Source organism: Daktulosphaira vitifoliae, unplaced genomic scaffold, assembly GCF_025091365.1.
Source record: "Daktulosphaira vitifoliae isolate Bord-2020 unplaced genomic scaffold, ASM2509136v1 Scaffold_2, whole genome shotgun sequence".
Taxonomy (NCBI): Eukaryota; Metazoa; Arthropoda; class Insecta; order Hemiptera; family Phylloxeridae; genus Daktulosphaira; species Daktulosphaira vitifoliae.
Window position 1 is genome coordinate 9038360 of NW_026099573.1, and position 26190 is coordinate 9064549.

The 26190-nt window shown below is 24.8% G+C and overlaps 3 protein-coding genes and 1 long non-coding RNA gene across 12 annotated transcripts in view; 1 reads left to right on the top strand and 3 right to left on the bottom strand.

The window, feature by feature from the left end:
• Positions 1-8792, bottom strand: part of LOC126899089 (uncharacterized) — a 10359-nt gene extending 1567 nt beyond the window's left edge. For 2 of the 6 annotated variants that reach the window (XR_007702474.1, XR_007702477.1), the window contains exon 1: positions 8651-8792. This is a non-coding gene — a long non-coding RNA (uncharacterized LOC126899089). Of the gene's footprint in view, positions 1-6780; positions 6837-6909; positions 7098-8650 lie in introns of those variants that run through there. The other 4 variants (XR_007702475.1, XR_007702476.1, XR_007702472.1 and 1 more) reach the window with 4 other exon arrangements.
• Positions 8793-9429: 637 nt separating this feature from the next.
• LOC126899081 (putative uncharacterized protein DDB_G0274405) lies at positions 9430-12251 on the bottom strand. 3 transcript variants are annotated; one of them, XM_050673624.1, is made up of 5 exons: positions 11986-12251; positions 10847-10936; positions 10119-10779; positions 9910-10043; positions 9430-9799 (listed from the first exon to the last, which is right to left on the bottom strand). In XM_050673624.1, exons 3-5 carry the CDS (start codon positions 10731-10733, stop codon positions 9595-9597), a joined length of 954 nt encoding a protein of 317 aa, XP_050529581.1. In that variant the 5' UTR covers positions 10734-10779; positions 10847-10936; positions 11986-12251; the 3' UTR covers positions 9430-9594. The 3 variants fall into 3 exon arrangements, with proteins under 3 accessions (XP_050529581.1, XP_050529578.1, XP_050529580.1); XM_050673621.1 differs by having other exon boundaries at positions 10847-10941; XM_050673623.1 differs by lacking the exon at positions 10847-10936.
• Positions 12252-14720: 2469 nt separating this feature from the next.
• Positions 14721-20962, top strand: LOC126899087 (protein FAM136A-like). Of its 2 annotated transcripts, XR_007702471.1 has the most exons (6): positions 14721-14858; positions 15142-15225; positions 17685-17825; positions 18256-18333; positions 20570-20755; positions 20797-20962. XR_007702471.1 is itself a non-coding variant. In XM_050673632.1 (5 exons), exons 2-5 carry the CDS (start codon positions 15142-15144, stop codon positions 20681-20683), a joined length of 417 nt encoding a protein of 138 aa, XP_050529589.1. In that variant the 5' UTR covers positions 14721-14858; the 3' UTR covers positions 20684-20784. The 2 variants fall into 2 exon arrangements, 1 of the variants encoding a protein (XP_050529589.1); XM_050673632.1 differs by lacking the exon at positions 20797-20962 and having other exon boundaries at positions 20570-20784.
• A 1075-nt stretch (positions 20963-22037) lies between these two features.
• Positions 22038-24193, bottom strand: LOC126898689 (lactosylceramide 4-alpha-galactosyltransferase-like). The gene is made up of 3 exons (XM_050672973.1): positions 23319-24193; positions 23035-23245; positions 22038-22887 (listed from the first exon to the last, which is right to left on the bottom strand). The coding sequence occupies exons 1-3, from the start codon at positions 23903-23905 to the stop codon at positions 22618-22620; spliced, it is 1068 nt and encodes a 355-aa protein (XP_050528930.1). The 5' UTR covers positions 23906-24193; the 3' UTR covers positions 22038-22617.
• Positions 24194-26190: the final 1997 nt, after the last annotated feature.

Here is a 26190-nt window from a genome sequence, read left to right on the forward strand (position 1 = left end):
AAATTTGTAAGATCATAAACACCAATTTGAACTACTAATATTATTGCATATTGGTGATTATTATTGGATGGTGTTTTAATTATAATAATATGTGTTTTATACTTCACTCAAAATTTTTATTGTAATATGCTCTTTGGGGTGCTGTTTGATGTTTCATTTTTATTTTTAAAAACCCAATTTTATGATGTTCTTACATAATGTAAATTAAATAATATAATTTCTAGTCTTGGAGATCTGACTTGGAGCTCTAAAAACAAATTTAATTTTATGCATTTATTTAAATTATAATTTTGTAGCAAAAATTCCCACAGCATGTTATTTTTTCAGATCTAATACAGCTAATAAAATCAAATTATTTTTTATGTATTTTTCAACTTAATAATTTATGTTAACTTGTTTAAGTAATTACATTTTTATGATGTACTATGAAAAAATAATAATATCTTGGTGTAAACTTCCCAATTCCATTTTAGTGAAGTGTACAATTATTTTGTATAATTTTAACTAATCAAAAATATAATTGGTATTGCTTTTTTACATTTACTGAGTACTCATTTTATAAAATTCTATATCATTAATGGTTTAAAATGTATTTGACATTTTATTACCATTAAATACTTATACTTTATCTATAAAATGCATATTTTAATTTTAATCGTTATTTTAGAAATAATAATTTTTCTATTAAATTCATCAATTTCTGCAGTAAAAAATAATTTAACTTATGCAAAAATCAATTATACTATTTTTGTATAAAGGAATCAATGATTGTAAAAACATGAGTTTCAATGATCATTTTATAGAGCTATGTTCTAGTCATGTGTTTCTGCTAAGCTCATAAATAATATAATTTATACAAATTTTACTGTAAAAATTGCAATAGATAAATGACACTAAGAAGAAAAAAAAACACCAAAGAAGAATTTCGCAAAATTAGTCAATCCTCTAAATGTTAATGGGCTACCCCTTTGTTGTATACCTAATAATAAACACCTTGAAAATAAAAAATTTGAGGTAGAACGAATAAATTGATAAAAAAAAGCATAAATTACTAAAACCATGAAGTTTTTGTTTAAATATTGTAAATAATATATCTATATTCTAAGATTAGCACTGTAATCAGAGATGTATGAAATTAACTCATTACCACCTTATGAAGGAAAAAATCGCNAGCACTGTAATCAGAGATGTATGAAATTAACTCATTACCACCTTATGAAGGAAAAAATCGCTGGTTTGTGAAAACACGTAGTAAGGATTAATGTTAATCACATACTTACAGAATGTAGAAAACATGCTGAAGAACGTAAAAACTCGAATCTATCAATACATCTGAAAACAATTTTAGGGTCTGATCCAGAAGACAACACAAATCTGGTCGAACAGATCTAACTGACAACTTATTTTATCTGTTACACCCTGCTTATGTTGTATTTTTTATACTTTGTCAAAGAATTGTGTGTTATTTTTTAATTTTTAGATCATATATGATCTACTTAAAATTGTATACTTTTTTTAATCAATTTTTATACTATATTTAAAATAATTTTAAAGTTATTTTTCGCAAATACAAAAAATATTTTGAAAATCAAAGGTTTGCACTTCTGGGATATTTTTCTGTGTGTGTCCTTAAGTATATTAATTATATAAAGAAATTTTTCAAATGTTCCTTAAGATTTACTAAAAAAAAAAACAAGAATTTAGTAGTACATTTATATTCTGAGAAAATCCACTTTAAAACATGTATTTTTCGTTGAATTAAACGAATATTATTAACGTTCAATTATAAAATTAAATCCAATCGTAAATCGCCGCTTTGTTTTTAATTGTTATAAGGTTAACATGTTACTCTTAAAATCATAAATTATATTTTAGGTCATCTAGAAGTAATATTTTCAAGAATATGTTCAATAATATACAAGCCACTTTGAGCAAAAACTAAAGTCTTTCAATACACTTATCTACCATTATTATTTGCAAAATATTATAAATTAAAATTAAGATTTATATGTTACGGTTCCTTGCAAATCTAATTTTTGGCAGAATTGTTTTTAATATCAACTAATACATTTGTCACGCTTAGCCAAAAAATTTTCACGCCTATAACGTCTATATTATATGTTTAAAATTAAGAATTAACATGTAGAATAATGAAATAATAAAATTTAATTTAGAAGCTTAGTATTGCTGTGTATACTAAAAGAGTGGTTAGGCACTAACATTCATTATTAAGGTCAACGAGATAAGGTTATTAGGACATTAGATAAATTTCCTCTGTTCTATAATACAACAAGCGAGATTGAATTTTGTTAAAGGGAGCAATGCTGTTGTTTAGAGTACTAAATGCAGAGTTTATAAAAATAAAGCTCACCGAAAAATATATTTGGAAAAAATTCAATTTTTTATTCATTTTTGTCTGTTGATATACAAATTTTTTAGTTATCCTATAAAAATAATACCTAATGTCATGGCGGTTTTTTATGCTATAAAATCAAGTTTTGTCAATCCTGGTCAGTGGCGTACACAGAAATTAAATTTGGGGTGGGGAGTTTGAAATTTAAAGAAAATCAGATGTGACACTGCCCATATTATTTGCTCATGAAAATTTCTGTTTTCGATTACTTATTGTGGAAATATTTATACTATGATATGATCTTTTTTATTGTTATTACTTATTGTTTATCGTCCAACATTGTCGCTTAGCTTATAAATTTTTTTTTTTTTGGTGGGGGGTCAACCCCCCCCCCCCACCATGCGTACACCAGTGATCCTGGTTAAATGATTAATTTCTAAACTAATTGGAACCATATTCAGTTCGGTAATATTCGGAAATCTGGTTTCTTTTTTTTATCAGTATTTTGAGTAATTTATAATAAAGTAAAAATTAAATTTCTTTTGGTATGATATATTTTATTATAAAGTAAATAAATTAAAAACATAAAACTACAATTTATATTAAGTTAAATTTTTTTTGAGAATAGTATATGCCAGCACGTTTTAATTCGTTGAACTTATGTTGTTCTTGTTTATACTAGTGACGATCTTAAATAGTGATGGGCACTATCGAATACATTTGACTACCGGATATATTCGATAGTCTTTTATAAACTATCGAACTACCGGTTACAAACTACTTTATATTGTACTCGATAGTTTGATAGCCAAAAATATTAAATCACGCAAATTTGCATTCAAATATGATATTTATCTTTTCATTTAGTTATTTTAACCGTATATGCTGAATTGTAAGAACAGTTATAGAAATGAATGTTGAAGGAAGAAGAGGTAGAGGAAGACCAAAAAATAGATGGAGGAATGCTGCTGAATGCGATTTGAGGAGAGCTGATGTGAGCATAAATGATGTGGGAGATCGTGTCAAATGGAAGTTTAGGATAAGGGTACCCCAAGTAGTTGGGATTAAGGCGAGGAAGAAGAAGAAGAACCGTTTTGTTGATAATAAATATTATCGTAAAACATTCGTTTTTGCCGATAGTTTTAGACTATCGGTAGTATTCACTCAGTAGTGCTCATCACTAGTTTAAACTTAGTTTTATCTTATAAGACAAAAATATTGATGTGAAGTTTGGAGAATAGAATGATCGGGTACAATATTTACAGTTCGGATAATCAAAGTTCTACTGTAAATAAAAAAAAGTAACCAAAAGAACAAAGTTTCTTTGTAATTAAATTATTTTTTTATTATAAAAGTAATATAACTCCAATACTTGATATTTCAAGTAGTTTAATTTCTAATCTATCGAGTAATTTGTAATTTAATAACAATAACACGGTCATAATAAATTTTAATCTTCTTGCCTTTGCCACATTTTTTTTAAATTACGATGAAATTCAGCGTTTGGAACGTTCATTAAAAAATGAACGCGATAATTAGAATATTTTTAAATGTTCACCTCCAGTCTATATATAATTGCCATTACCATAAACGAATCAATTAAAATGTTTATAAAAATAATATAAAAGTCATATTTCTAGTGGCGTGAAGGGGTTAGTTATAGAAGGGTACATAAATAAAAACTTACTAAAATTTACTAGATATATAAGTAGTGTATCTATTATACAAATTCATATTTTTCAAATTATTGTCATTTATTTCTTTCGGCAGTATCAATAGTAGAGTATGCCTGTTAACTTCGATGCCTAGAAGGTATTAATTTTACTATAATGTGTTTTTTTTTGTGTGTGTCTGTGAATGCTCAATCTCAGATCTCGCTAGACCAATTTTGATGAACAATACGTCAAAAGATCACATATTGTATCTAGTCGAAAATTGAAAAAAAAATTCCTCGTTCCCCATAAACGGGAGAAATCCCTAAAAATATTACAAATTTAAAAATTCCTAATTTTCGACATTTTTTTCAATTTTTTTGACTTAAAATTGCCATAACTTTAATAAAAATAACCAAATCAATATAATTTTTTTTATAGATATCTTAGGTATTTACCTATCATTTGATATATTTTTGTGAACATTTGGCCATTTACCAGCCCACAGGAAAGGTTTTAAAATGGCAACTTTTTCAACTTAACTTTTGAAAATGTTTCGAAAATACTGACACTTATATATACCTTAAATTAAAGCTTATGTAATATATTTTATTTAAAACAAAAAAAATTTTACCTCTGGACTTGTCTCCATAGTTTTCACTATGAACATCAAGGTTAAAGAAAAACGAACGATTTCCGTGAAAATATTCTCGGTTTTATATTTTTTAATTTATATTGCTATAACTTTTGGGAAAAAAGTATGGATCAATATTAATATTTTTTTATAAATAATCTTTATATACGTCTTTCATCTGACACATTTTTTTTTAAATAGAATCATATCCCTTTGTCTTCATGGTGAAAAAATGACTAGCATATTTAAAAATATGCTATTTTTTTGTTAAAATTCGATGCAAAGCTGAGAGGGTATTTTTTTGTAACTATCATTTATTTTCTCTGCTTTAACTTGACCTACTTTTTTCAACGATACGACAAATGATTACAATTCGTATCTAGTTGAAGATATTACCCTCAAAAATGGAAACAAAATTCTAATTCATCAATTAAACAGTTAGTTATTCCATGTTTTCCATAAAGACAATTAAAATCATTCATTTATAATGTTTTCAAAGTATTTATTGACGAATCAAGTTTGATATGATAGGTTTCAACTACAAAATTAAATAATTTTACTTAGTAATTTAATAATTTTTTTACTCTATTTGTGTGTGCTACTACTAGACTATAATATTCCAAATAAATTTAATTACTATAATTATTATTTGTTCATATATTTTAATTATAAATTAAATAACTAATCGGGATAAAATTAAGGGAATAAGGGTTATTGTTGCTTTTGAAATAATCTACCAGTTTCTTAAAATTAAACACTATCTATAGATTTGCATCGAAGCGTTTCTTATGATAGTGATTTTAATCACTGTCAGATATCATCTATACTTGTGCCAACTATGCCACTTTCATACTGTGCCGCGACCCCACTTTGCTACCGTTTTTAGCTTCGATGCGAAGCTGAGAAGTTATTGGTTTTACTATGATGTGTTTTTTTTTTGTCTGTTACCACTTTTTCTCAGCTCTCACCGAACTGATTTCTTTCAATGATACGTCAAACGATCACAAATCGTATCTAGTCGAAGACATTACCCTCAAAAATTGAAAAAAATTCCCTCGTTCCCCGTAAATGGGGGAAACCTCCAAAAAAATTACAAATTTAAAAATCGTTAATTTTCAAAATTTTTTTTACTTAAAATTGCTATAACTTTTTTAAAAATAACCAAATCAATATAATTTATAATTTTATAATATAATTTTTTTGTATAGATGCATGATATCATTACCTTTCATTTGGTACATTTTTTTTTTTTATGTGACCCTTACTTGCCCACAGGGGGGGATTTAAAATGACAACTTTTTCACAAAAAATTTACTTTTTCAACTTAAATTTTGGAAGTGTTCCGGAAAGTCTGACACTTTTATATATATCTTAAATTAAAGTTCATGTAATATACTTTATTATGGTAAAAAAAATTTCGGACTTTATTTTATCTTCATGGTGAAAATGACTACCGAATGCTATTATTGTGTGAAAATTTTCGATTTTGTATTTTATATTTTTAACTTTATTATACTATAACTATTTGAAAAATGTATGGATCAATACAATTTTATCATGAGAAGTAGTATTTATATACATATTTCATTCGACATACTGTTTTTTCAAATCGGACCATTTCCCTTTAATTGAGGGGGTTAATAATGAACTAGCAGATCATGTAGCTTTTGGAATAATTCACCAATTTTTTAAAATTAAACACTATCTAAAGATTTGTATCGAAGCGTTTTTTTTTGATAGTGATTTTAATTACTATCAGATATCATTATACTTGATCCAACTATGCCACATCACCACTGTGCCGCAACCCCCCTGTGCTGGGTTTTTTTTTTAATTGTATTTGTGTGTGCTACTACCAGTCTATAATATTTCAAATTTTTTAGTAACATGATGCTATTATAAAGGATTTCTAAACAATTTTATTGAATATACACAAAGCGATTTCACCACAACTGCAATTTCTCATGAGATACTGAGTAATTTTTAATTAGTAGCAGCAGGTAAACAATGCATTAATACTTAGCATGTTTTTAACACGATTACGTTTTAAACGTCAATAATATCAAATATTTATTTTCATTTTCATTATGCCAATTCGACATTAGTTCGTAGTGATCATAATATTATTCTTAATTATGCNTGCCAATTCGACATTAGTTCGTAGTGATCATATTATTCTTAATTATGCGTGAATGGCCTAAAATTGTTCAAATTCATTAAAAATGTGAATTTCGTTTCATAATTTTCTAACTAAGTTAAAATAATATTACACAACTTGACTTTACATGATATTCCTCATACAAAAATCGAACCAAATTATTTTTGACAGTAAATTGGAAGCATTGTTACATTTCATTGAATTTTTGTCTACTTCTAAAAGTATATTTGGTGTACAATTCATATTTGTCTCACGACTTGTGAGACCCATGAATGCAACTTGTGAGGGTGTTGCAGCACCCTAAAATAAACAATTTTAAACATCTTTGTGGTTATTTTTATAATTAAATATGTACGACAATAAGGCGAAATAAAAAATTATATTAATATAATAGTTTATTAGAAAACAATTTTTTAGATATATAATCATTAAAATTAATTAAATTCTGAATATTTCCATTGTAGAATCTTTTTAAACGCCAAAAGTTAATTAGAAATGATTACTATGATTTTTATTTAAGTGATCTATTACGATAAAAATGTAAAAAAATCTAACTTTTCTGATAAATATACTGTAAATAGTAATTATAAAATTTGCTGACAGCATATTAATCTTAACAATTTCATTTATCTATTTAATGTCAATTTCAAACTTGCAAATTGAGCACTTGTTATGATAATAAAATTATTTTTTTTTTAAATAAAACTTTCACTTTAAAGGACAATAAAAAGTAGGTTCAAAATTATTTCTTTTAATATATTAAAAATCAAAAGAATTACTAATCTGGGTTTAATTAAGGAAATAGAAGTTGATGTTGCTTTTATAATTATCCATCAATTTTTAAAAATTAAACACTATCTATAGATTTGCATTGAAGCGTTTCATATGATAGTGATTTTAATCACTGTCAGATTAAATCTATACTGGACCCAACTATGCAACGTCTCCACTATGCCGCGACCCCACTGTTTTGTTATGTAAGTGGTTGAATGGGTCCGATATGGGCAATTGTCCCCGAGATATATTTCTTTAATGTCTAAAATATTTTTTAAGGGGCTATTTTTAACCTATCTTAATATCTTCACATAGGTGAAGTCTCGAATAAGCCTTCGTCTGGTCAGTAATTATTTAAGAAATGTTACTCAGGGGTGTTTCGGCTCCCCCCCATGGGTTTGTGAGCATAATATAATTTCAGCACTCCCAGCATTTTTGCCTAGTTGCGCCTGTGATCACACCCATTAATATCTGCTTCACTAATCTACTCTTAGTATAATTTTCCGTGGCTTAAAGAATATTTATTTAAAACCAGTCATTAACCCACTTAATTTTAAATAAGAAAACCTCCTTATAGTTTTACTACAAATAAAAAATCTTTATTGTGGAAAACATATTTTTGAAATGCGTCCAACTTAGGATTCTCACTCAATCAATAGGTTATAATATGAAAAAATAAATAAAACAATATAAAATAAAAAACNTTATAATAAGAAAAAATAAATAAAACAATATAAAATAAAAAACTAATAATATAATTTATTGACGTTTATTAGTTTTTAGAATGACATTAGTATTAACTTTAAAATTGGCTTCTATTTCAATCTTATTAAGACTGTTCCTTGCATATTCCATATTATTTAATTTAAAGGATATTTTTCTACAATTGTATGTTTTAGAATTTTATTTAAAAATAAAAAATTTGATGTTAATGCTTATTTTTGTAACACTGCACTTACTTTTTATAATTAGTTATTAAAAATAACCTCCTTATAATTAATAGTTAATAAATAAAATCATTAGAATTTGTTTAAAATAGATAGTATATTAAAAACAATTAAATAATAATGAATAATTACGAGTAATGCTGTCATGTCATTCACTTCACATAACATCTGTAAAACAACAAACATAACATCAAAGAAAAAAGGACAATCATTTGTTTGATATTTTTATAAGAACATGATAAAATACATGACTCCATATTGATTGATTGAATCCATNCATGACTCAATATTGATTGATTGAATCCACAGTTTCACCCATGGGTTTGTCCAATAAGTAGATTTCCTGTTCAGTTGTTATTTGAGCTCTAAGCTGATGAAACAAAAGCCTATAACAATCGCCATAAATAGATAGTAATACAAATATCAAATAAAATAGCTGAAAAAATAATTTTAAAGAAAAAAATTGTTATCAACAAATAGAGAAATTAGTTATTTTTTAAATAATAANCCAATAAGTAGATTTCCTGTTCAGTTGTTATTTGAGCTCTAAGCTGATGAAACAAAAGCCTATAACAATCGCCATAAATAGATGATAGTAATACAAATATCAAATAAAATAGCTGAAAAAATAATTTTAAAGAAAAAAATAGTTGTCAACAAATAGAGAAATTAGTTATTTTTTAAATAATAATAATAAAAAAAAATTGAATTTGAATTTAGCAGCTATAAATATTTTAATCATAATTCATAAAAGAATTATTTTAGTATCATGTTAACCAATTCCATACATCATTAGATAATTTCTAATGAACATTTGATGTAATGGAAAATTGATAACAATTGAAAAATTGACTTTATTCTTAAATTATAAGAATACAAGTATGATTATCAGATCATATTTAAAAAAAAAAAAAAGAAAAAATGATTTATTTATCTAATAGGATGATCAAAATTATTAAGTATATGCTAGATTAATAGAAAATTAAAAATATTTTATTCAGCTATTTTTATTTGCATTATTAATATTTTGAATGGAGATTGATGTGTTTTCATTGGAATTGATCTCAGACAATTCCTTACGGACNATTGGAATTGAGCTCAGACAATTCCTTACGGACAGCTTTAATTGACTCCAATAAAGAATATACTGTTCTGTTGTGATTTTCATACTTTTCATATGCTTCTAAAAATATTTTTAATTGTGCCTCACGTTTTTCAATTTCTGAATCACAACTTTTCATTAAACTTGATAGTTTAAGAATGCAGTCATTAAATTTTAACCTAAAATATATGTAAAATATTATGGCAATATAATTATTTAACTATTTTGTATATTTATACTTAAATATTACTCAGCGAATGTTTTTTAAATTTAATATAAAAATTCATACTTATTATTTTTTATTGACACTGAATCAACTTTATTTATACTATCAACTTCAGAGATATTTTGTTTAGAACTGATCCTTTTTAAACAATCAACGTCATTGTTGATCTCTACAGAAATATTCTTTTCAGCTTTACTCTACAAAAATATATTTGAATCTGTTTATAAAATATTCTTTGTCTTTTAATTAAATTTTAGGTCATTCCAACATACAGTATTTAAAGTATTGTCATTTTCACTAGATGAATCATCACTTTCTGAAGAGCTAAATGTTATTTTAATAACCATTGTTTCATCAATGCCTTCTGAATTTAAATTTGACAATAATATACTTCCATTTTTAACTATTTTCTTAACTTCTGGTTTAACAGAGTGTTCATATTTTTTTTCATCAATATTTTCTAACTCAGTAGTTTTAACTAATACATTATCAGTATTAAAACATTTAATTGAGTTTTTTCTTTTCTTACGTATTTTCCTTTTCTTATTTAGTGGATCAGCTAATGAATCACTTTGAGATCTTTTGGTTTTTCTATTTTCTGTACAATGATTATTTTTTAATTCATTAATTGAGCTATTTTTATTATTAGTTTTGAGTCCTATTGATTCAAGTGCAGCAGTTCTTAGCAGTAATATATCTTGGTCATCACTCTTTTGACTAGAATTATTTTTAATGGTTCGTCTCACCATAGATTGAAGAGCAAGTAAACGAAGCTGTTCAGCATCATCAGCTTCTTCATTTGTGGCCATAATATTTTGAGATAAATTTTCTTTTATATTCATAAAAACTTTATTAAATGGAATAACTTTCATTGCACAATCATACATAGTAAGGCCGTTTATTATATTGATTAGTCATTTTTATTTTTATCACCTAAATTAAACAAAATTTATAATTATTATTAAAATTATACAGGGGTGATCTATTTATCATAACTCACTCAATTATTTAAAAAATATTCATCTGATGAGGAGTGTGGCAGCTAAATGTCATATAATAAAAATAGTCATACCCGTATTTCACTGACAGTCTATACTGTTAATATATGTTAATTAGATTATTTGTTATTTTATAAGCTAAATAAATATATATAGACGGTGATTTGTAAATTTGATTTGAAAGGGCGTAACCCACAATTATGAAATTCAGGCGTTATGCCCTTTCTACAAAACACCGTTGATATGATGACACCATTATAATATATAAAGGATAAACAGAAAAAGTTCTTGATTATTGATTAATCAAAAATTATAAGTATCTAAGAAAAAGCCAAAAATAGAAATATATTCCTGAAGTTAATGTTATTAATTAAGTAATTAAGTAGGCTATGATAAATGGACCTCACTGTAGATGCTATTTTTGTATTATTAAATTAAACCCAGCATTATGATTTGAAATGTTAAAATTAAATGGTTACTACTATTTTCCATCTTACATCAACAGATTACACAATGATATAACAAAATAAGGTAACTAATAATTGAATTTTAAATTATATAATTAAAATTAAATATACTTAATCCCTCTAAAAAAATCTAGTGCCGTCTTGAGTGTTTTGTGCAAAAATTATTTATAGAGCTCCATAATAAGGTATGATTTTTATTATAAATATTTTTTTTGCTAAAATATTATTAAAGTAAAAATATTATCACAAAAATGTTGAAATATTTTATAACCTCTCCATGCTTAAAAAAAAAAATTAACAATATTCACTTGGTAATTTTTAAATAAAATTAAAAACAATCTAATTTTTTCAAGATTTGCAATATTATAATTAAAATGTTTGTATGAGTTTTTCAGTAATTGTTGGCACTACACCTCTAAATTTGGCTTATATAAGAAAGACAAAATAAATATCTATTATTAACTGCAGTGTAGTATATTTCCTATGTTTACATATCTTCATGCATTATGAAATTTTAAGATAATTCTTTTTTACATTACTATTTTCAAATTTGTTGGTTTTAATAGATTTGTTAAAGAACAATTTATTTTATACTATGTTTTATTAAAAGTAATTATATTTCTAAATAAAAGTTAATAATAAATTTAATAAAATCTTACAAATATCATTACTACCTTTTCTATCTGAAAATTGACACATGAGACCAGGGCATAATGTTTTAAGATATGAGTGATTCAATAATAATCAGCAACAGATGAGTTGAAAATTTATATTTATATCAGAAAAATTGTTATTAAAATCGATGTATGAGGAAAAAAAATAGGTGTTACGTAGGCAAAGACAAAGTTGTTATTGATATAGATGAACTTTCAATGATTGAGCAATTACTAATTCTTTAGTAAACACATAACACGAATTCGCATTAGTAGGTTGTAAAATAAATATTGTTATCATTGGTGGGAAAAAATAAGTCGTGATTTTATCAAAACTTATAATATTTTGATAATAATATTACAAAAACATTTGGTAACACTGAGCAAAATAAATATATATTTGGTGAAGTCTCAAATTTAACTGACAACGCCTAAAACTTTTGATACGATTATCATTGTGTTAAAAAGGAATTTGTTTAATAATTAATATCTTCTTTAACTACATTTAGAGCATATTTTTTTATAATATATAATTAACAAGAAAAATTAAAAAATAATTTTTCAAAACATTAAAATAACCATTATTTTACAATAAATGTTGATAGGTCGAGAACTGTGTAATGACAAGTAATCATTGATTAAAAGTACTTTTAACTTAATACATTAAATGGATATGTCGTGAGGGTGGGTGCGTCGTATTTATACTCCGATCGTGTTCCATACACATGCATTAAAATCCTTGTTACTCAATGAGTACTTATCTTATAATTAAATTTAACCCATTAAAAATGTTGTAAAAGCTTAAAAATAAGTATTTTGAAATAAAAAAAAATTTTTATTTTCTTTTTTCTTTTTAGTGATAAATAATAAAAAATAAAAAACGTAGTTAAACAAGGCAATACTTATTATTATTATAAACTTTTAACATAATGATAATTGTATCAAAAGTTTTTAAGTGTTATCAGTTAGGTCTAAGATATTCTGAATATTGTACACACTTATAAAACGCGATCGATGATTTTTATATTGCACAACAACTAAAATATAGTTAAATTTAACTATACCATCTTAAGTACAATATTTGCAGATCATTTTATATTTATTAATTAGAAAATATGAGTTGTCACTATAATTAATTAAACAATGTATATTATTTTATTATATAAATATAATAAAACGGAATTATTTTTCTGTATTCAAATCCTGTAGCAAAAAATAATGTTTTATAACATTATTTTTTAAAAATGCTATAAATAAATTATTTTGTTTAATTATTGAGTAACTAAGCCAACTCAAGTATATTAGTTTGTGCCGATTAATGAATTACTATACCAATAGGAATTAAATTATTCATCTTGAAATTTGACATTATTATTACTATTAAAACTTTTGAATTTCAATAACGAGATAAATATTTATTTAATTAAATTTTCAATTACCTGTATTTGACACAAACGCAGCTTTTAAAATGTAATTTTCATTAGTATAAATCTTCTTATAAAAAGTGCAATAATTTTTTGATTTTAATTAGGTTAACATAACAATACGTTACTTTTTTAACAAAAATAAAAGAATTATTTAAATGAAAATTATGTATACATGAAAATAAACATAAGAAGGAAAAAGTAGTAACCATTTTGAATTATACTTTTTATAAATTATATTTAAGTAAAATAATATCATATTAGTTGTTATTTAGCTTTAATGTCATATTAAAAAAAAAAACTTGTTAGTAGCCAACACGTAAATTAGAGTATTTTATAATTTTTTAATAAATTATATAATACTAATTTATTTCTGCTCCCTAGGACATTGAGAGTATTTTTTTCAGTTCGAAACCTCCGTGGGTGTAATTACAATAAGAGCTTCACAATGCAACTGAATTTTAATGGTATTGTTAAAGGAACAAATATAAAAAATGACTATATTTATTATACTAGACTATGCCCTCTTTAGATTCTCCAGGTTACGCACAAATTTTGTTGCTACAAACCATAGGTTGTGCCTATGCATTGTGCTTTACAATTCATCCAAACATTAATTTGAAATCAATGATTAAATAAACTTGTAAACATAGTAGTAAACGTGTTTATAATTCAATTTTCGATTGTATTAGAACAAAAAATCTCATGTAATTACCAGCATAACTAGGGACGCATTTTGGAATTCTGCCGCTCTTAAAACCTTTCTTTTTTGCTCATTGAAACAATTTTTCTCTATTTTTTTTTATTTGAATGAACCAAAGAAAGGTATAACCCTAAATAAACTTATTATTTAACAAATATAAAACAAAGAGATAATTTTAACTTTTATATAAGGAAGCCAAAATTTTAAGCGAGCCACATAGAACTACCAAAAAACTTAATTACATATTAAGTGTATGGGCATTGGAACACTCGCTCTCTTTTAATCCACCCGGTTGTAACAAGAAGTAATTTAAGTGAAAAAAAGCTAAATAAAAATATTTCCAAAAAAGGAAAAAAATATTAATTTAGTAATTCATTATGCGATATTTTTTTTTATGCTTGACATAAAATGTCTGTTAGCATTTAACTATAAAAGGAAAACAACTTAATATGCAGAGTAACATAACGATCTGTTTTTTTTAAATATAAAACAACTTTCAATGTTTCTATTATGTTTAAACATAATCCAGACATGTAAAATTCTGTATGTAAGTCCTTTGCGCTGGTAATTTTTTGCAGTGTTTACTCATTTTACAACGAGAATTCAATGAACAATTCAATTTTACTATCATTATTATTTTATTATCAGTTTTGTTTGTTCAAATCAACTAAACGAGTTCGTATTTTCGAACGTTACATTACTGGTGTGGTATTGTTTTAATAATTAATTTCTTTTTTTTAATTTGAAAAACATTAGATTTTTGAAAAGTAGGTTATTAATAATGTTTCAATATTTATTTTAATGTTTATTTGGTACTACATTATTTATTATTAAGAACTATTTTGGATCTACGAAATTTAATGATTAAGACTTATAAATCTACTTTTAGAGACGTTAAATTTAAATAAAAATAATGTATATATATATATATAAGTAAATATAAGTTAGTTAAATTAGTTAGAAAAAATCTCCATTTATATACTATTATAACTTAGTACTATTTTATATTGTAAGACTGCCATTTTATTTCCTAAAAATGTATCATTTCAGATGGAAGAAGATCAACGACGTATGGATAGTGCTATGTATAATGTTTTAAATGATATTGATAAAAAATGTCTAAGAAAATTACAAGTAATTATAAATTTGAAAATTTTATTCTTCACATTTTTTTATATTTTATCAATAAAGTGTTATTTTAGATTAAAAAGATAAGGAATATTGAACTTATATAAATTCTGTAGGCAAATGTTGACATTTTATAACATTTAGAGATATCCAGCAAAAAAGGTTGAACTAACATTTTACAATCGTTTATGAAAGCTATTTAAAGTTTTAAACATTTATTTTTTTTGTATAAATTGTTATTTTAATTTGTAATTTCTGATAAAATCGTTAAAAAAAATCATACTGCTTCTTGAGGTTACATCGACAAAAATATGTTCTATTAGAATATGTGATAATCAGGAAAATTAATAATATATAGTTATGTCCCTTTTCTTTGGGAGTAACAATATAGTTCATTAAAACTGGTGAGAAATATTTAATATTAGAATAAAATATAACTAGAATTAAAATAAATTATTAGACTAAAACTGATTCAAACTTAAATATTTTTCTTTAAGTTGCTAACAACTACTTTTAACCCTATTATAAATAATTATTAATATTATTTGGTAGTTTGAATACATAATTTGTAATAATCCATAATTTTTAATGGAAAGGATTTTGCATAAGAAAATTTTTTATAATTCCACATCCTTAAGAAAAATATGTATTTTTAACTCATGATTATTTTGAGTGTCTACTTTTATAGAATTTAATCCTCAATTTCAAGTCTTAAATTTTAATAAAACTATCAATTAAAAAAATAATGAGATTGTTTTAAATTTATTTCCAAAATTCATTTATGAAAAATAAATTATGTATATAGTTCATTATATATCATATATCAATATATAATTAAAATGTAATGATGTGTTAATTGAAATAAAAATTATAGGAGCTGTCAGTTAGATCTGACTTACTTTGAATACTATAATTTTTTTTTTAATTTATTTAAATATATTCTGGATCCACCAGAAAAGGTTTAAAAAAAAACCCAGCATAGTGGGGTGGCGGCACAGTGGGGTTGTGGCATAGTTGGGTCCAGTATAGATGATATCTGACAGTGATTAAAATCACTATCATAAAAAACGCTTCGATGCAAATCTGTAGATAGTGTTTAATTAAAAAAAAAAATTTGTTAAAATAGCATATTTTTGAATATGGTAGCCATTTGCGCATAGAAGATAGGTCGTCGGGAAAAATTTTTTTTTTCATTTTATATTACATAAAATAAGTTTTAATTTGATATATGTTTAAAGGACGCAGTATTTCCAGAACATTTTCAAAAAATAAGTTGAAAAAGTTATTTTTTGTAAAAAAGTTACTATTTTAAATCCCCCCAGTGAGCAGAATAAGTGTTAGATTTTCAAAAAAAATTATATCAAAAAAGGGAAATATCTAAGGTTTCAATACAAAAAAATATTATTTTTATTTGTTCATTTTTGAAAAAGTTATGGCAGTTTCAAGTACAAAAAACATCCCGATAAAAGATAATTTTTATCGCAAACATTACATTTTTTTTTAATTTTCGACAACCATTTGCACATAGAAGATAAGATGTCGGGACAAATTTTTTTTTTTGATCTGATAGTACATAAAATAAGCTTTAATTTGATATATGTTTAAAGGACGCAGTATTTCCGGAACATTTTCAAAAAATAAGTTGAAAAAATTAATTTTTGTAAAAAAGTTGCTATTTTAAATCCCCCCCAATGAGCAGGTTAAGTGATAGATTTTCAAAAAAATGATATCAAATGAATAGTAAATATCTAAGGTTTTAGTATAAAAAAAAGTTATGTTGATTTTTCAAAAAGTTATGGAAGTTTTAAGAAAAAAAATTGAAAAAATTTCGAAAATTAGCGATTTTTAAATTTGTAATTTTTTTGGATATTTGCCCCATTTGCGGGGAACGAGGGAATTTTTTTAAATTTTAAGGGTAATGTCTTCAACTAGATACAATTTGTGATCTTTTGACGTATTTTTGAAAGAAATCGGTCCAGTGAGAGCTGAGAAAAAGTGGCAACAGCCATAAAAAAAAAAAAAAAACATCATAGTAAAATTAATACCTTCTCCACTTTGCATCGAAGCTAAAATATATAAAATATTTGTCATTATTTGTAAATATTTGTAATTTTATCATATCATTCATCCTATAGATAAGATTTTAAAAATACATTAATTCTAGATTACTTGAATTCCATTTGATTCTGGGTTGAAGTTTCAAAAACTTTTAAAGTAAAATATGTTCTATGAAAATAAATGATATATTATAAGTATTTTTTATAAAAGTAAGTATTAATTTTAATTAGAAGAAAAGTATTTATCCATTTAAAGCAAATGAATACTATTATTTTATTCTTAATTTATGTTTTAAATGTTAGTTGTTTTATTCAGCAATTTTTTAAAGCATTTATATGATTTTTTTATTTCTAGATATTTATATAAATTTAAAATTCATAGTAAAATGTGTAAAAAAATTTTTGTAGATTCAAATGCATCAATGTTCAATTGATTGTTGTAAAGATAATTCCAAGAATATTGAATCATTAGGCAAATGTGTGGATAGTTGTTCAAAAGAAGTGGCTCAATCTCGCAACTATATTCAAAATGAATTTAGTAAATGGCAGGTAAATAATAATTAACACTATAATATGTAAAAGTGTATGAATTGAAATAAATTAATTCAACCTCATTGAAGAAGTAGGATTCTCAGATTTCTGTTTGGAGGTATGCATAAAAAAACACTTTTCAATCTCATTCAAAATATATTTTCACCATATATTTATATACTGTAAAATAATAAAATAAATAATTATATAGGAATTTAAAGAGTAAAAAAATAAAGGATTTCAAATAAAATTATCAAATATTTTTTATTAATGTATTTTGTTTAATTATGTTAAAACTGATCAATTATGGTTGGACTTTTACACTGGAAAATTCAGAACAATATTGATATTCAAAATAATACTGATGATCTCTAGAATTTCATCATTATCATGTTTATCTTTAAAAGTTGCTTGCAAAAATGTATTTTCAGTTCAAATTTTATTACAGCAAAGAATACAACGTTGCATACAAGACTGTCAAGATTCAGTTACTGACAAGATACAAGGAAATCCCAGTGAAGCACAGGTTATAACAATTTTTGATCATTATTACTTAATCTTATATGAAAAGTAATATAGTAGACATTACCCTCAAAAATTGAAAAAAAATTCCCTCGTTCACCATAAATGGGGGAAACCTCCAAAAGAATTACAAATTTAAAAATCGCTAATTTTCTAAATTTTTTCAATTTTTTTTACTTAAAATTACTATAACTTTTTTAAAAATAATCAAATCAATATAATTTATAATTTTATAATATAATTTTTTTATATAGATGCATGATATCATTACCTTTCATTTGGTACATTTTTTTTTTATATGTGACCCTTTACTTGTCCACAGGGGGGGATTTAAAATGACAACTTTTTCACTAAAAATTAATTTTTTCAACTTGATTTTTGAAATTGTTCCGGAAGGTCTGACACTTTTATATATATCTTAAATTAAAGCTAATGTAATATACTTTATCATGGAAAAAAAAAATTTCAGACTTTATTTTATCTTCACGGTGAAAATGGCTACCAAATGCAATTTTTGTGTGAAAATTTTCGATTTTGTATTTTACATTTTTAATTTTATTATGCTATAACTATTTGAAAAATGTATGGATCAATACAATTTTTTCATGAGAAGTAGTATTTATATACATCTTTTATTCGACATACTGTTTTTTTAAATCGGACCATTTCCCTATATTTGAGGGTGGTTCAAATCTAAAAAATGCATGAAGAAAGTAGAACTTTTTCAACTTAACTTTTGAAAGTGTTCCGGATAGTCTGACACTTTGATATATATCTTAAATTAAAGTTCATGTAATATACTTTATTATGGTAAAAAAAATTTCGGACTTTATTTTATCTTCATGGTGAAAATGACTACCGAATGCTATTATTATGTGAAAATTCTCGATTTTATTTTTTACATTTTTAACTTTATAATGCTATGACATATTGAAAAGTGTATGGATCAACATTATTTTTTTATGAGAAATAATATTTTTTAATAACCCCTTTTTCATTTGACAAACTTTATCTTAATTAGGATATTAAAATGAACTAGCAGATCATGTAGCTTTTGGAATAATCCACCAATTTTTTTAAATTAAACGCCATCTTAAGATTTGCATCGAAGCGTTTTTTTTTGATAGTGATTTTAATCACTGTCAGATATCATTATACTTGATCCAACTATGCCACGTCACCACTGTGCCGCGACCCCCCTGTGCTGGTTTTTATTATTAGAATTATATTAATATTCTTCTTCTTCTTCCTCGCCTTATTCCCAACTACTTGGGGTCGGCCACCCTTATTCTAAACTTTCACTTGACACGATCTCCCACATCATTTATGCTCACATCAGCTGTCCTCAAATCACATTCAATAGCATTCCTCCATCTCTTTTTTGGTCTTCCCCTACCTCTTCTTCCTTCAACATTCATTTCTACAACTGTATTCTTATATGCTCATTCCTTGTTCTATCTTTTCTAGTCACTCCACTCATCCATCTAAGCATTCTCATTTTTGCTACACTCATTTTCTGCTCTACTTTCTTATGATTCGTCCAACACTCTAAACCATACATCATAACTGGCCTTATTACAGTCTTGTAGAATTTACCTTTCAGCCTCATTGGAATTCTTTTACTATTTAAGACGTCAGACGCTTCTCTCCACTTCAACCACCTGCATTTAATTCTGTGTCTTACATTCTCGTCAATACCACCATTCTTTTGCACAACTGACCCTAAATACTTAAAACTCTCCACCTCTCCTATCACGCCCTCGCCTATTGTCACTGACCTCCTCATTTCATCTACCTTGTGTTCTCCTTTGTCAAACTCTTACTCTATATAATCTGTCTTCTACTTATTCTTAAACCCTTTTTTTAAGAGCTGATCTCCACACCTCTAAACTTTGATTAATTTCCTCCTATTAACACTATATTATCAGCAAACAATATGCACCACGGCACTTCTTCTTGTATTTCTCTAGTAATTTCATCCATCACTATAGAGAATAAGTAAGAGCTTAAAGCAGAACCTTGGTGCACTCCTACTCTTACCCGAAAACCTTCTGATACTCCTCCTATGCTTTTTACCGTGGTACAAGTGCCATCATACATATCTTCTATTATATTAATGTACCTTTTCGGGACTCCTTTTCTCATTAATGCCCACTTTAAAACCTCTATTGGTACTCTGTCATTATATTAGTATTATTTATTTTATTATTTTTCAAGTTATTTTATTATATTTTTTACAGATAAGTAAATATACCAAAGAAGCTGAAGCTTGTGCCTCTCGTTGTATTTCAAAACATATTGATTTGTTACCACAATTGTCAGAAAAAATTGTGACAAATATTAATAGTCATTAAAAAGTTAATTATTATATTCATTAAATAATTCAATTGATATATCTGTTAGTGATTAAAACTAGAAATTTGTTAAAAATTATTGTTAATAAAAATCTACTANATGAATATATTAGAAAATTATTGTTAATAAAAATCTACTAGAAAAAAATAATTTTTTTATTTATTATTTTAAAAAACTATTAAAAACTAATATTTGAAGCTAAAACAAATTTTTTAAAAAATGTTAGTAGTTGTTAAAAACTAATTTTTTGATTTTAGTAAAAATGTTCAAAAATTGTATTGCATTGAGTTTTGTTTAAATTGTATATAATTTTCTAATATATTCATAATTTATGCGAGTGATAAAGCAACAAAAAAACTCATAAAAATAACAAAATATTGTTTGTGGCTAAAACAGTTCAGGTATAGTTTGTCGTATAGAAAATGTTTATTATTGTGAAGAAGTAGGTAGTTATGGTTCGATTTCGGATTTTAAGCTATTACTAGTAGAACATTGGGGTATATAGTTAAATTGGAAAAAAAAAGATTTTCATAAATTAATTAAAGTGTGAAATCAAATTCGTAATCTGACATTAATTTTAAAAATAATACTTGTCATTTTGTCAAAAGTGAATGTATCAATAAAAAAATGTTATAACTCTTCAGAACCTCTTTTTGCTTTTTCCAACGAGGGAGTGTGGTAAAAATTTTAAGACTACTCACAAAAAATTAATGAGTTTTTCTTGAAATATTTAATAAGTCGCCAGAAATATCAAAAACTTTTTGTCAAAATTGTCTTCCAATTTTTAAAACTAATTTTCTTAAATTTGGTACTTTTTTTATATAACATATTTGAAAATACAAATTCAATGTGTTTTAAATAAATGAAAATTCAGTTTCTGTTTAATAATAATTGATCATTTTTCAATGATAGGATCCTATCATATGCAAAAATTGTAATTTTTTATCATCTTAAAAAATTTTAATTAAATAAATGTATCTTTTATTTATGAAACATTTGCATGAGCGTAGTTTGAAAAATTGTCTGTAGGACTTTCATAATTTCGGATAATAGACCTGACAGTAAGCTTCTTTACCATATTATCATTTACAAAAAAATCAATTCATTTTTGGGTGCTATAAATGTTTCTATGATGACTGAAGCCTCCATATAAACTATGTTAATGAACATCTGATAAACTTTTTAATATACAAACTTGGAACTCAATAAATTGTAAAATAACATAACTCAATATTTATACAATTTAATTTTTCTGATATAAGTAATTAAGTTTTATTACATTTAAAATATCACTTTCTAAAAAATGTAATGTAGTATTAAATTTTGATCATTCAGTAAAATGTAAATTTAAAAAAATGTTATTATATATTAAAATAGCTTAATCACTAAAACAGTATTGGTAATATTTTTCAACAATCAAAAATTTATAATCTATGAATCTAACTCAATCTAAAAATCTATACTTAGTATTGAATTTCATAGCTACGCTACATTTAACAAGTTTAATTATTCTGGAATAAACTTTTCAAGTTAAAATTTTCAAATTCATTAGTCGCCAAGACATTTTACTTTTGTAAATAGTTTAACTTATCTTATTTTTAATAATTAAAAACAACAATTGTTGTTTAACAATATCAAAATATGTCTTATTGTTATTTGTTACAATATAATAATTATTTTAAATACAACAACAAGGAATTAATAATCAAAAATTCAATTATCAGCCAGTAAGCAAGAATTTTTTATAGCATGGTATACATACATAAAATTATTAATTTATTACCACTAGAAAAATAAATAATAAATATATTTAAAAAAAAAAAAAAAATAGTTAAAAATATACATTTTATAAGGCATTGGTAATAAATATTTTGAAAATTATTCTCAAATATAATACTTGAGATTTATAAAAAATAAATAAATAATATTTCAATTAAAATATATGCCTAGCTAAGGAAAAAACTTCAGGACAATAACTCTGAGCCACTAAACCATACGGTTGTTTTGATCCAATGAAAATGTTTGTATTTTTACTATGCTGGTTCCAGACATGAATACCTATGCTATTTTTTATACTATTCATAATTTCATCACTCATACTTGCATTAAAGTAGTTATACCAATCTTCCCAACGTACAGGACAAAAAGCATCTGAATCAAATATAGTAAAGCCCTGGCATTTGTCTTTATTCATTTCCACTATCTGAAAGTTATAATTAGCCTAATGAATTTACTTTATATAACCAATATAGAATCAATAAAAAATGTTACATAAACATGTTTAAAATTAAAATATAAATCTGATTAAAAATATAATTAAGTTTAACTTAAAAAATTACATTTTACTTACAGAATTAGTATTACACATTTTTTGAAGAGTCCTAGTTATAACTCCAGGTCCATTGTAGCCCCAGTTATAACCTCGATAGTTGTTAACATAATCATTAATTGCTGTATTTGCTACAGATTTACCAAGATCATCAGTACCAAAATTTAACACAAGTGAAGCAATCGAGTCATCTGATTCTTTACTCACAAAATTAGAAAAGTTGCCAAGTGACCTACAAAAAACATTATCAAACTCATTTATTAAAATAAAATAAACTATTTAAAATTAATTAAATTTTATATTACTTTAAGAGAACGACATCGAGATCTAAGTAGGTACCTCCAAATTTCCATAAAGTGAGAAACCTTAGTAAATCGCTAGTGTGAGACACAGGCCAATTACTTGTATATATTGTATTTGAAGTAACAAAATTTTGTGCCGGTGTATTTGCTGAATATGATCTTAAATTAACATACCTTAGATTGATATTTTTATATTTCTGTAATTTAATGAGAACTTCAGACTTATTTTCAACAGAACTAGGAGACAGATATAAAACAAAAATTTTAGAACTAGGATTAAGTCGAGCTGCAGATTCTATAGCACATCCTTGTCTAAGATTCAATTTGATGCCATTTTTGTGATTACATGATGTCTCGACAAAAAAAATACTGTTCTTAGCGACTTCATTAGAATTTAGTTCAATCAATGAATCAACATGAGGCTCTTCAAAATGACAATTCACCAAATATTTTTCTTTATTCAGAGTTTTTTTAATTGAATCGGAAAAATTTATATTGTATAGAAAAATTAATGGTATAATCAAAATAAGTACAATTTGTACATACATTTTTTTGAAGCCCAGCCAAACCATTCTTTTGATAACCTTCATTTAAATTACTATGCTATTAAGTTCATAAGATTTTAACGAGAATGATTTTTGAATGGGAAATATAGTCAAATATAAATACTTATAATAACTTAAAATATTATTTATTTAACCGCTTAAAATTAGAATGAAACGTTGAAGTTTCATATTCAGATGTAAAAATTAACTCATTCATAAAAGTGAACTAAGTCATTGTTGAAACAATTTCAAATAGAGCTTGAAATTTAGGCCTGGATATATCGATGCGCCTCTTTAAAATTTATCATTCCGTATTCAAAAAGTATTAGAGATTAGCACGGTTATCTCTCCATAGTCAAGATAACCGTTGTGGTTAATGATATCACGATTATAGACAGAATGATTACACACAGGTCTATACAATTCTACAGTAATTTATAGTAATATGAATATGATGATATTCATGATAATAACAATAATAATGATCGATCATAGTTCTCGTTTTCGTCATAGTACGCGTATTTGCATCGCCTTGTGTTTTTGTGCATTCGTCAAATGCACGTTAAAATCGCGCGATTTTTGAATTGATAATTCTGAAATTATATCAATGATAAATATAGATTATTAATCATTGTAAGACAATGCATTGTATAATTAATTTTAATGGTGGGTACTTGTTTTAGATATTATATATTGTTACTTTTATTACATTTTAATGAAGAATTACGATTGTGTATCTTATGAATTAAATACGAGTTATATTCACTAGTATACTGACATGTTTTTTCGTGTTCTAACATTGAATTAACAACGTTTGTGAAGTTGGCTCGCGAAATTAAACTGAAATGTAACCATTGACAAGATTTTATTTACCAAATTGGTTTATTATTTATATTAGGTTGCAGCATCAGTTTTTATTCAAAGGTTTTTTCATTAATAATTTTTAATTTAATGTAATTGATAGAAATCACTTTATTGCGTAGAGCAATATTACTCTATGCTTCATTTTGTATTCTGTTAGAACTCGACGTTTATAGACTTAATGTATCTTTTTAAATGTAAACTTTGTAAGCTATTCAATGACATAAGATTTATTAACCAACAACGTGGGCATGTGACTTAGAAAATTAATTTCCCGTGACCATATATAATGACATACGCTATATCAATATACCTGTGTTTAAACCTCCATGGAGGTTTATGTTCCCATCACTTGTACCCCTCGAAATTATGTTTTTCTAACAGCAAATGTGATGGGCTTTTCAATGATATAAGATTTATTCAACAACAACGTGGGCAAGTGACCTTACTAGGTACTTGAACGAAGAATTATTTATCAAATAATTTTGTTTAATTTGAATTTTGCAATTACACTATTCTTACAATGTTACTATTTATTGTTAAGATAGCATAAAATATAAAAATGATTTCAGATGAATAGTAGACAAATCATTTTGGCATTTTATACAAGGATATAATAGTTTTTACACTAAAGATTAGTATTGACACTTTGTATTTGATAATAATACTAGAGTAAAAAATGATGACTACTCTAATTTATAGATTTTTTCTCAGTAAAGAGTGATTTTTAAAGTGACAAATAATTTATTTATAACTGAAACGTGTATAATATAACATAATTAAATAGTATGACTTCCATAAATATTTCTCTATGTTATTTATTTAAATTTATTTTGACCGAAAAGAATAATATTATTATAATAATATGAATATAATGGATAAATATAAGTTGATTATCTTAAACGAAAAGATTAAATAAAAGATCAGTGTTGTGGACACAAACAAGGGTAGCTTACTGTTTTCCTATATTGTGATCATGACTAGTATATTATTACATAATTATTAAAATTTTAAATTAAATAAATAAATTCAGAAAAAAATAACTATATTAATTAAAACACTTCAATATAAATACTATAATAAAATATTATTATTTTATACATTATAAGTATTGTATTTTTTGAAAAAAAATGTTACAATAGTAGATACACTTGGGTGTCTTTTATTTAGGTCATTATTAAAAAAGTTTACTCCTGGAATTTTTATTTTTTCTATGAGATAAATAAAAGTTATTCCAAAATTTTTGGGGTCCTACCTTGATTTTTTACTATGCTGGTAAGAAATTGCAGTATTCCCATTTAAATAAAATGGGATTTTTTTTTTAAATAGTCTTGAAAGCTGGAAAAAAAAATCTTGAAAATATGACAATTGATCGGAAATTTTACGGATTTTTAGTTGAGTACTAAAAAACATACAAAATGTTTTTCGCATGCGCGAGGCCTATATATAATTAAATGTAGTGAATTTTT

Excerpts from the sequence above, each read along its gene's own strand:
- LOC126899087 (XM_050673632.1), top strand. The coding sequence starts at position 15,142 with ATGGAAGAAGATCAACGACGTATGGATAGTGCTATGTATAATGTTTTA. Across the intron at positions 15,226-17,684 it reads AATGTCTAAGAAAATTACAA|ATTCAAATGCATCAATGTTC; the intron begins GTAATTATAAAT and ends AAATTTTTGTAG. Across the intron at positions 18,334-20,569 it reads GAAATCCCAGTGAAGCACAG|ATAAGTAAATATACCAAAGA; the intron begins GTTATAACAATT and ends TATTTTTTACAG.
- LOC126898689 (XM_050672973.1), bottom strand. The coding sequence starts at position 23,905 with ATGAAGGTTATCAAAAGAATGGTTTGGCTGGGCTTCAAAAAAATGTAT. Across the intron at positions 23,246-23,318 it reads CTCGATGTCGTTCTCTTAAA|GTCACTTGGCAACTTTTCTA; the intron begins GTAATATAAAAT and ends TGTTTTTTGTAG. Across the intron at positions 22,888-23,034 it reads AAATGTGTAATACTAATTCT|ATAGTGGAAATGAATAAAGA; the intron begins GTAAGTAAAATG and ends TATAACTTTCAG.